The following is a 13,331-nucleotide window of genomic DNA, read 5'->3' on the forward strand; positions in this document are numbered from 1 at the left end:
TCTTAATCGAGAAAGAAGAAACTTGTTGCACACACACATACATTTTTGCAAAAAAAAACATACGAAATGCGAAAAAAAATTCAAGATTCAAGTTTTCAATATAGCCGTATAAAGGAATGTATGCATACCATGTTCATATGTCAAATGTGAATGAATGAATGAATGAAGAAACAAGAAAATATTTTTTAAGGAATTAAGCGCCAAGCATGTGGTCACTTTTTTTTAGTGTTCTGTTCATTGGTTTGTTGCTCTCTTCTGTTTTTTTGTTTGTTTGTTTGTTGTTTGCTATGCTGAATACCCATCATACGAAATCTTTCATTTTTCAGAAAGGTAATATATTTTTACCTGTGTTGTTGTTGTTTCGGCAATCAAACATTTGAAACAGAAATCACCATTGATTCGATTCAATTCTCAATTTAGTGTTTTGGTTGAGAAGGAAAAGCGTAACTAGTGTGTTTATGGTCAAGTTTTTTTTCTGATCGAATTCCATTATCATTATCATCATGTTGAACACCTGAATTTTTGTTTTTGCGTAAAAATTCTTGAAAATATTTTTTTTGAATTAAGAATTTGTTCAGGTGTGTTGTTTGTACTCAGGTGTGTTGTTATAGTTTGTTTCAAAAGTTGTTTCATCATGTGATAATGTGATTTTTTTCGAATGGCAATCATTTTTGTCATCATTATCAATTTGAAATCTGTTCCAACAACAAAATCGAAATAAAAATGGGCAATGTTCCCGCATCATTAGAATTACCGGAAAATCGTCATCATCGTTATAGAACCGGAATAATGAAAATATTGATAAAATATTTATTAATTTATTATGTGATTTCATCATTATTATCATCATCAACATGTATACATGCATATAGTGATACTGTTTATTTTGAAGTGAAAGAAAATTCACCCGCACAAACATATGTTGGTCGGATACCAACAAAAAATGGTTTCCATTATCATTTCAATGATGATTCACCAATTGAATTTCATTTAGATTCGGAAACTGGTGTTTTAGTTACAACCGATGTACCATTAGATCGTGAATCAATTTCTCAATATAATTTTGTTATTTTATCATCATCACCAACATATCCTATACAGGTTAAAATTCGTGTCCTCGATGTTAATGATAATTGGCCAATATGGCCCGATTATATTAATACAAATTTAACATTTAGTGAATCAGCACCAATCGGTACACGTATTATTCTGGATAATCCATTCGATCCAGATGAAGGTGATTTACAATTTACAATCAATCTTATCAATGATAATAGTGATGATAGTGATGATGGTTCAACAACAAATAATATTACTAATTATGATAATGACGATGGTGATATAGATTTATCACCATTTAAACTCAATTATAATGCATCAACAAAATTTTTATATTTAGAAGTTTCTGATAAACTTGATCGTGAATTACGTAACAATTATCTTCTGAATATTACAGCCTATGATAATGGTGATGGTGATGGTGATCAACAACAACAACATTATAGTTCAGCAATATTTTCCATACAAATATTAGATTCAAATGATAATCCACCAATATTTGATCATAGTGATTATCAAGTATCAATCAATGATTCAATTGGTAAAGATGCATCAATATTACAAGTACATGCAACAGATGCTGACCAGGAACAAAATGATAATAGTCGTATTAGTTATTATCTTCATTCAAATATTTTAAATGATTTTCAAATTGATTCGAAAACTGGTATCATTTCTACTGTTAATGATGGACCTATTCAATGTGGTCGTAATTCATATCATCCAGAACAAAATTTAAAAACAAAATCATCAACAAACAATGTTATTGATTATAACGAAGATAATATTGATGATGATAGCCGTATATGTGTATTTACCGTATTTGCCCATGATCATGGTCAACCACGTCAAGATGGTCGTACATATGTTACGGCTCGTATTATTTCAACTAATAATCATGCACCGATAATAAAATTTCGTTATTTTTCCAAATCCGTGAATGCAAATGTAGCGGAAAATGCCCAAAATGGTAGTGTTGTTGCTGCAATTTCGGTTATTGATTATGATCGTGGTCGTAATGGACAAACATGGTTAGAAATTGTTGATGGTAATCAATTGGGTCATTTTCGTTTAGAATCATTGGGTAATTCACATATAATCAAAGTAAATAGCCAATTAGATCGTGAACATATTGCTCGATATAATCTTACAATTATGGCACATGATAATGGACAACCATCTAAATATTCAACAGATAATCTGATTATAGTGGTTCAAGATCATAATGATCATGGTCCTAAATTTGATAAAGATATTTATGAAGCAACAATTGTGGAAAGTCAATATCAAATTGGTCAATTTGTACAGATTATACATGCAACCGATGAAGATGTTGGTATTAATGCACAAATATCATATTCAATTTCAGGTCCTGATTCACATTATTTTCATTGTGATCAATCAACCGGTTTGATTACAACCGATAAACAAATTGATCGTGAACAAATTGATTCATTCGAACTAAGAATTACAGCACGTGATGGTGCAAGTAATCCAAAATGGGCACATTCATTATTACGTGTTAAAGTTTTAGATCAAAATGATTGCCGACCTGAAATCCGTTTACCATCCGGTTATTATTTCAATGAACAAAATAATCAATATGAAGTGGATTTACCGGAAAATCAAAAATTAAATTTAGATTTAATTATCGATGATCAAGATCTTGGTCCAAATGGTACTGTTGATATCATATTACTTTATGATTATAATGGTTTGTTTCAAATTGATTCCAAACAACAACGATTAATATCAACCAAAGAATTTGATTTTGAACAACCAATCGATTGTAATAATAATCGTAATTATCGATTAATATTATTAGCACGTGATAATGGACCTGAACCACTATGGTCATTACTGACAATCATTGTAAACATACAAAATGTTGATGATCAATTACCTGAATTGTATCCAAAACAATATTATTCATTTATACCGATACATGCAATCAGTATGCTAAATTATTCGGTTATTCTACAAAAACTTCAGATTCGTTCAAATGATTTTCAAATTCCCCTAAGTTATCGTATTCACGATGATGATGATGATGATGATTTTGTTCGACAATTTTTCCATGTTAATAATCAGGGAGAAATGCGTTTCAAAAATAATGCCAATATTCGTTCATTACGTAATAATAGACTAAAAAATCATTTTTCATTCAATATTGATTGTATTGGTTGTGCTTATGGTCATAATCAAACTCGTATGAATATATTTTTGATTGATAATCATATTAATAATAATAATAATAATACTGATTTCATCAATCATCAACGACAATCATATCATTTTAAAGTACAGGAAAATGTTCCAATAGGAACGATTGTCGGTGAGCTTAACGATATAAATCTAGATCGATATCAACTGTATATAATTAAAGGTGATTTGGATGAACATTTTCGTTTAGAATCAAAAACATTGAAAACAAATAAAATTATTGATCATGAATATCGTTCGCATTATAAACTTCAACTAATTGCAATACGTTTTGATCATTTTTTCTATGTTGATTTAAATATTACCATAATCAATGTTGATGATTGTCAACCATATTTCATCAAACCATTCGATGTAATAGAAATTGATGAAAATGTTCCCATTATGTATAATGTACGACATTTGAATGCAATCGATTTGGATAATGATCAAAATTCAACCATCATTTATCGATTGATTGATAATCCATTCGATATGTTCAAGATCGATAATGATGAACTGAAATTGGCCAAAACAATGATCAACAACAACAACAATAATATTATGAAAAAATCATCATCATCCAACATTTATCCATTGATAAAAGTAACAATCGAGGCTATTGATAAAAATCGAGAACAGAAAATTGATGACCAACAACAACAATCAACTTTAACAAAAACGACGATAAATTGTTACCATCATGATGATGATCATCATTCAATGGCCATCATCAGGCTATTTATCAAAATCAAACCAGTTTTACAATCTGAATGGCGAAAACCTCATTTCCAACGAAAATTTGTCGAAATTTTTCTCACCGAATCAATTGCTGTGAATGAAAAATTTTATGAAATTAATATTGAAAATCTTCAAAATGATTCATTTGTTTTTCAATTGGCGCCATTGAATAATGAGCATAATGATTCGTCGTCATTAATGAATTTTGCCATATTACCAAATGGTCAACTTTATATTCGTCAACGATTAGATCGTGAAATTACCGATCTAATTATGTTCAATATAAATATGTTTAATGCAGAATTATCTGTCAACAATACCGTACCTGTAGATACAATGCAAATGTTAATCCATATTCAAGATGTTAACGATAATAAACCCGTATTCGATCAAGATGTTTATGAATTTCAAATTCCGGAAAATATTTCCATTTCACAAAATTTCTATATTGGCCAGGTACATGCTACGGACAATGATTCGGGTCGTAATGCACAGATTGTATATAGTATTGTAAATTCTTATTATAGTTCTTATTTGGAAATTGATCCTATCAATGGTTATCTGTGGACAACGGTCAATTATGATCGTGAACAATTACAACGTTTTGAAGTTATTGTACAGGCTCAGGATCAACCAATTGATGAAAAATCCTATCAAACACAAACATTGGTTCGAATCGAAATTCTTGATATTAATGATAATCGACCTAAATTTGAAGTGCCTGCAAATGTTACCATAACACATCAAAATGATGATCAGGATGTTTCAATGTTTGGTGAAATGATTGTTATCGAAACAGCTCAAATTGGTACTATTTTAACACAATTTGAAGCTCTAGATTTGGATATTGATTCTAAAATCAATTATCGATTAGTATCGAATGAATCTGATATGATCATTGCTACAATCAACAAAACAACAGGTCTGTTAATATTAACAAAACAATTGGATCGTGAAACACGTGATAATTATCAATTAATTATCGAAGCAAGTGATGGCCATTTTGCAAGTCAATTTTATCTAAAAATTCTGATCGAAGATTTTAATGATTGTCAACCAGAATGGATAAATTTTTCGGAAAATTTATTAGAATTAAATGTTGCTGAAAATATATCGATTGGTGAAGAAATCTATCGATTCGAAGCAATCGATCATGATCTAGGTTCAAATCGATTGTTTCATTTTGCCATTGATAATCAACAACAATTTGGAAGGCAAAAATATTTTGATATACTCGGTGATAAACTTGTTGTTATTAATCGATTAGATTATGAAAAAAATCATCAACACTTACTTAATGTAACATTGATTGAAACAATATTGAATCGTGTTGCAAGTTCAAGATCAATACGTATTAACATTGTCGACATTAATGATTGTTTACCAACATTCATTCGGCGAACTGAAACCGAAGTAATACGCGTAAAAGAAAATATCGATATTGGTAGTAAATTATTATCATTACAAGCATATGATTGTGATCAAAATGATCAATTACGATTTGAAATCGATGCCTGTAATACACATTATCATACACATCGTAATATTTATCGGTTGGATGATGATGATGGTAATTCGAATGATGATAATTTGAATTCAAATTCAAATCAACAACAAGAAACACAACATAAACATGATTCAAATAATTGTCCATTGAAATTGAATAGTGAAACTGGTGAAATAATCAATATGAATAATCTGGATCGTGAAGTAATTGAATCAATAAATTTACGATTATCTGTTCATGATAATGTTGGCCATTTGGATCGTATGAAAATCATATTCATTATTGATGATGTTAATGATGAACAACCAATGTTTATAACACCGAACACAATTGTTATCGATAATAATCAACAACAACCAAATACTATTGTTGGTTCAGTAAAAGCAATCGATTTGGATCTAGGTGTAAATAGTGCCATTACCTATAAAATTGAATATTCATCATATGGACATTTGTTTGATTTGGATCCATTTACTGGTGTTTTTCGAACCAAAACTACCATAATGCCGGCTATTTTAACTGATGCGAAACCAATTCTTGTGAATGTTAGTGCTACTGATGGTGGTGGTTTGAAAACATTTGATCTTATTGAATTTATTCCAATCGATTCAAATCGACCATGGTTAGATGTAATCGATATTCGATTGGATATTAATGAAAATTTACCATTATCAACGGAAATTCATCGATTAGAATGTCATCATGATCATCGATCATCATCATCTGATTGCCATTTTTATCTAATCAATGCAACTGATCGTAATTTTGAAGTAAACAAAATAACCGGTATAATAACTGTTGTCGATCTGATTGATCGTGAAATGTTAGATAAACGATTATTACAGATATTAGTTATTGGACCCGAAAATAGATATCTACAAAGACAAAATATTCATATTAACATTTTGGATCAAAATGATAATCCGCCATATTTAACAAATACATCGATTATAATCGAAATATCTGAAACATTATCACCCGGTTCGGATATATTTGATATTTCAAAAATGATTGCCGATGAAGATCTAAATAATAAATTTGATTTTCAAATTATCAATTGTTCTACCTGTTCATCCAATAGTATATTTACATTGAATCGTAAAACCGGTATATTTACATTACAGGTATGTTTCAAACAACAATTGTTTTTTTACCTCAATCCTCATTGAATATCATATTTACTTTAATCACTTTACAGTCACCATTGGATTGTGAGAAAATCGATAAATATAGAATTTTATTCGGTGTTTCGGATGGCATTTATCTTCTTACATCATTGATCGATATTCACATTATTGATGTAAGTTTTTCATTTGTTTAGTGATGTTTAGATATTAAAAAAAATGTTATTTGTATTACTTGTACGCAGGAAAATGATAATCAACCCTTTTTCAATCAATCTGAATATATATTTGGTATAAGGGAAAATACCGAAAGAGGAACAATTGTAAGTTTCTGTTGATGATCTTGATGATAATGATGGCCTAATTATTTAATCGATTGTTGTTGTTATTGTTTCGTTAAATTTTTTTTCTAGATCGGTCAAATACAAGCCTATGATGCAGATATAAGTAACAAGAATCTAATCTATTCAATTGTCGATGATAATGATGATAATGATGATGATAGTCGAATGATAAATGATCTGGTATCATCAATATTTTCATTAGATTCACGTAGCGGACAATTTACATTATTGAAAAAACTTGATTATGAAAAAGATTCCGATGAATATCGTTTAAAAATTATTGCTAGTGATGGAAAATTTCGTTCACATCCAATACGAGTAACATTCAAATTGATAAATCTTTCGGATAATCCACCTGTATTCGAATCCAACATATATCGTATTGATATTATGGAAAATAAAATTGCCAACAATATTATCTGTTTACAAGCATTTGATGCCGATTTGGTTAACCATCAACAACAAAACATCTACGATTCACTACTGAATCAAACCAATGATGTTATTATGAATATAACATATTATTTGATCGATAATAATGGTGATAACAACAACAATCGACAACAACAGCAACAACAGCAACAAATACAAATCGATTATCAAACCGGTTGTTTATCGATTATTCGTCCATTAGATCATGAATCGCAACCATCAATCAATCTAACAGCAATTGCATCAGATGGTTATTTAAATACAACAGCAACACTCATTATTAATATTTTGGATGAAAATGATAATTATCCAATTTTTTCGGATAAAATATCTCGAAATATTCGAATGGCAGAAAACACACCAATCGATACAATTGTTTATACGTTTGAAGCAAAAGATTCGGATTCACCACCAAATAGTTATGTTCAATATGAATTGATTTCGGAAAACAATGCAACAGATTTACCATTTATAATTGGTCCAATTGATGGTCAATTGAAAATAACATCATTGATTGATCGTGAGCAAAATGATCATTTTGATTTAATTATTCGTGCTACTGATTATGGTGGTCGTTCAACTGATCATCATTGTCGCGTAGATATTGATGATCTCAATGATAATTCACCCGTGTTTCGTCAACATTCATATGACCTAAATGTTTATGAAAATATAACTATTGGTCATTCGGTTTTTCAACTTGATGCACAAGATCTTGATCCAACTGATGAAATTAATTATAAAATAATTGCTGGTAATTCATTTGGTACATTTCAAATTGATGATGATAATTGTATTATTGTTGCATTGGATTTAAATTTTGAAGAAATCAATGAATATAATTTAAAAATTAATGCTATTGATCGTTCGGGTAATATTGATACGGTTAATATTCGTATAAACATTGTGAATGTATTGGATGAAAAACCAATGTTCGATCAGAATCGTTATGAAATCAATTGGTTTGAAAATCAATTGGGTGTTGTTGGTCAATTTTCAGCACGTTCCTCATCACAGGTTAAACATGTTTCAAATGAAAATAAACATCATTTACGATCATTATCAATGAATCATATTAATTATCTGCTTATGAATAATTTTAATGATAGTTTTCATCTAAATTCATCCAATGCAATACTATCGATTATACGACCAATCGATCGTGAACAATTACAAATAGAACAACAACAACAATCAAATATTATTGAATTGAAATTAATGGCTATTGATTCATTATCGAGACTGTCAAATATGGTTAAAATCGTAATCAATATTATCGATATTAATGATAATTTTCCAAGATTTGTTAATCCTTCATCATTACCATCATTAACGAATGAAATTTTTCATCTTAAAGAAAATTTTCATTACGATTCGAATTTTTCAATTGGTCAAATTAAAGTTGAAGATGCAGATGAATCGGATATTATTGAATATCGATTGAATCCAACATATAACGGTAGATTTTTAATCGATTCAAATGGTTGGATACGTTTACAACAATCATCAACAATGTTTGATCGTGAACAACAATCCCGATTTCCAATGGAAATTATCGTTTCGGATTCAAAACATACGATTCGAACAAACGTATCGATCGTTATTGATGATCAAAATGATTGTTCACCACAAATCACTAGAATTAATGGTATGACAACAGTTGCCAATTCTCCTGTGTTAAAATTACAAATTCCAACGAAAAAATTATCATCAATTTTCGAACATAATTTTCCGCTTGTCGGTCTTGAAATATTTGATTGTGATGAAGGAATGAATGGCCGTGTTCAGGTACGACTTGATGATGACAGTCTTTACAATGTTTTTCACGTTGATGATCAAACTGGTGTAATTAAAACCGATAGTCGTAATTTAAATGAAGAAATGTTGATGCAAATCAATCAAATTGATCTGATTTTGACTGATCAATCTGATACAAATCAATTAAGTACAGAATATTCAATTGAATTTGATTGGATCAATGATAATGATCATGAATATCGTGAAACGGAATTGATTCGTGGAAAAAATTTCATCGAATTATTTATATCCGAAACTAATGTTTTAAATCAAAATCTTTATCAATTTGAAACAAATATTGATTCCATATCGATTGAATTATATGCTGGTGATTTATATAATTATTTTTCAATTGTTAATCGATCATTGATCAATACTAAACCATTAGATTATGAAACAATTAAATCATATGATCTTTATCTACAAGCATCATCTACTACTAATCATCAATATCAATTTATATTCATACGATTGAATGTTGTTAATGAAAATGATAATCCACCAACATTTATTGAATCAATTTATAATGTATCGATACCGGAAGAAGAAGCAGATATTTTTGTCGCACAAGTTTGGGCAAATGATTTGGATGCATCAGATACACAGATAAAATATTCAATCATTGATGATGATAATAATCAATTACCATTTCGAATCGATCCGAATACTGGTCATATATTTACGACAATGAAAATTGATCGTGAATTAATTGATCATTTTCGATTGACAATTGCAGCTACCGATGATGATGGACTTAAAAGTACAGCAATAGTTTTGATAAACGTTGAAGATAAAAATGATAATCCACCACGTTTTACACATTTATTACGAACAAATATTAGTGAACAAACACCAATTGAAAGTTTTATTATTCAAGTACAAAGTCTGGATAAAGATTTGGGTAATAATTCCAATGTAACTTATAGTTTATTAACTGAAACGGAAACATTTCGTATTGATTCGTTTAATGGAAACGTCTATCTAATCAATCGATTAGATCGTGAACGGAAAGAACAATATTTTCTTACTGTTAGTGCTGATGATGGTAGTTGGAAATCACAAACAACAGTTACTATTTATGTTCTGGATGAAAATGATTGCCGTCCGGAATTCGAACAACCATCATATGAATTTAATGTTGTTTACGATAGATTTTCCATCCAAAATCGTACAATCGGAAAAGTTCGAGCAATTGATCAGGATAAATCTTTGAATGGAATTGTTAGATATCGTTTGAAAGAAAGATCAAAATATTTTTCAATCAATTCAAAAACTGGTGAAATTATTCAACGACAATTACCATCGAAACTATATGAACGTGAAATGTCATTTTTAAATAATCATCAATTAACAGTGATTGCAATGGATTCTGGTCGTCGACCAAATTCAAATCAAGCAACTATTTTGATTCGTTATTATTCCGAAAGTCAAAATAGTATCGATAATGTTATTCGAATTCAGATTCCTGTTGATTTAAAAAATGAAACATTATTGTTTACATCGAATGCAATGATTCGATTATTGAATCAATCGAATAATGATCAAAATATTGTCCGAACTCAATATAATCAACTTTTATTTAATGGTGAATCGATTGTTCAAAACAACAATGTTTATCCGATTCGTATTGATAACAATTATGAAATATTTACGGTAAATTTATCGATAATTAATCAAAATCAATTTGCACCAATTTTTACGAAACCATCTTTGGAAACGAATTCATCGATAACAATTTCGGAACGTTTTGTTCAATCAAATCAACAATTATTGATCTATCGATTTGAAGCTCAAGATGCAGATTTACCAATCGATTCATTGAATAGCCAGATTCGTTTTTCATTCACTGTAAACAAATTATATTGGAATAAAAACCTAGATGATTATCTGGCAATCAGCTATAAAGATTCATTGGGAAATTTATTCAAAAAGAATCTTAGTTCTTATGAATTAATTGATCATATTGATGAATTAGCCGGTATAAAAATGCCATTTACAATGAATGAAACAACAGGTGAATTGAAACTTCGTAATAATTTAGATTATGAAATTATTACCGGTTATTCATTGATGATTACCGCTCAAGATTGTGCTTGGTATTCAAAACAAACAACAATACCGTTTAATGTATGGATCGAAGATATTGAAGATTTTATCGGTTACAGTAAGTTTTACATTGTGAAATTTTTTGAAAATTTATTTCATTTTTTTCTTTAAATATAGATTTAATTGATTCGGATAAACTATATCATGCATCATCAATGAAAACTGATCCAATGTCAATCGGTGTTATGGTTGTTATATTCTTTTTTGTTATATTAATTTTGGTTATATCGACAAGCTTTCTTGTTTATCATAATCAACGAAAACGACTTTTATCTGAAACAAGAAAAATTTCCAATCTAAATATTAATGGTGGTTGTAATTCTACGCTAAGATCTCCTTATGATATTCATTGTCAATTTTCGAATGATATGGTACAACGATTACAACAACAACAACAACAAGCTCAACAACAACAAGAAATAATCAACACTATTGCGGCAGCCGCTGTTACAAATCAACATCGATCACAACAACAACAACCGCCGACAATATCAGCATCAACGCAACATGTCCGTTTGAATTCAAATTTATCTCAAGTATCATCATTATCGCAAGTAACATCATCACAACAACAACAACAACATTGTATTTCTTCGCCGCAATCAACTAATAATAATCAGATTATGAACCAAACTAGAAATTCAATTCGTAAAACTACTCAACAGCAACAACAACGTTTACCTGTCAATCAATTATCATCATCATCGACGACCACATCACGTATGCCAATAAAGCCGGATATTGTAGTAGCACAATCACCACCTACATTACCACCACCTTTGCCACCATCGTCGATAATAAATTCGAATCCAAATGTTCATCATCAGTTGGTGAATTCACCACCACCAACGATAGTATCATCAATTTATACACATTCAAATTCGGAAAACTATACTGATAATTATAGTAATATTTTGGCCAGTGCCGAACATTATGATCTAGAAAATGCATCATCAATTGCACCATCCGATATTGATATTGTTTATCATTATAAAGGATATCGAAATCGTGATCGTATTAATATGCATCATTTGAATAGTCAAACATCGAAAGGACATCCGCATCATCATCATCATCATGCACCATTATCACGATTAAGTCCTAGCGTTAGCGAATTATCATCAGCACATCCACATATTTTAACATTACAGGATTTACGTGAATCTCAAACAAACGCAGGAAATTCTTTAGCTTCGTTACCGCTACCACCACCACCACAATTACCGATAATGAATCATCGAATACCACCTCCACCACAGCCACCTTTGCCACCAACGCAATCATCACAATCCATTAATAATAAACAGCCAACAATGATTGATGATGAATTGGAAAATAATAATTCCTATGGTGCTTATTCTGTATATACGGGCGTTGGTGGTGGTAATTCAACCGGTGGTGGTTGGTAACCAACGTAATTCTAGTCATTTTCGTTATTGTAAATTTTTCTACATCCGATGCATGTAAATATTATTTTCAAAAATAGCTTCGAAAAAAAAATTCCAGAAAGAGCTTCACCATTAGTTTCCCAGTATTAATTTTCAATTCAAACACACACACCATTCATGTGCCAATTTTAATCAAATTTTTCTGTTTATCCAATTTATTTATGGCTATTCTTTTTTGAATTTGTTTTTTTTGAATTTTTGAATCTTCAACAATTTGTATACAAACATTTATAAACACTGTACATTTTGTACATTTTTTGTTTGCCAATTTTCAAATTATTATTATTAAATAATGATGATTATTACAATATTTGTTCGGTGTCAGCAATTTATTTAATGCAGTTACAAAAAAAAAATTATCTTGTTATTGTTTTTTAACCTTTCCACCTTAATTGATGGTTGACTTTGGTTTCAATGGAAAAAAATGACAAACCCAGTTCCGACGCCTGAAAATTGTTCTTTGTCTTTCCTTTTCGATTGTCATTTCCAGTTTTCATTAAACGCATGCGTTCAATATGCAAATACAGTGTATCTTCTTCAATTTTTTTTGTTTAATTTCATCAATGTTTGT

General features: G+C 29.7%; 1 protein-coding gene across 1 annotated transcript; it reads left to right on the forward strand.

Moving 5' to 3' along the window:
* The first annotated feature begins 322 nt into the window (after positions 1-322).
* LOC113790021 (cadherin-related tumor suppressor-like) lies at positions 323-13,075 on the forward strand. The gene is made up of 5 exons (XM_075823680.1): positions 323-6,633; positions 6,708-6,809; positions 6,879-6,956; positions 7,047-11,370; positions 11,430-13,075. The coding sequence occupies exons 1-5, from the start codon at positions 724-726 to the stop codon at positions 12,719-12,721; spliced, it is 11,706 nt and encodes a 3,901-aa protein (XP_075679795.1). The 5' UTR covers positions 323-723; the 3' UTR covers positions 12,722-13,075.
* Positions 13,076-13,331: the final 256 nt, after the last annotated feature.

Source organism: Dermatophagoides pteronyssinus, unplaced genomic scaffold (assembly GCF_027571235.1).
Source record: "Dermatophagoides pteronyssinus isolate colony J.1.1.1.1 unplaced genomic scaffold, Derpt_VIB-CSIC_2022.12 sq0034, whole genome shotgun sequence".
In the NCBI taxonomy this organism is placed as follows: Eukaryota; Metazoa; Arthropoda; class Arachnida; order Sarcoptiformes; family Pyroglyphidae; genus Dermatophagoides; species Dermatophagoides pteronyssinus.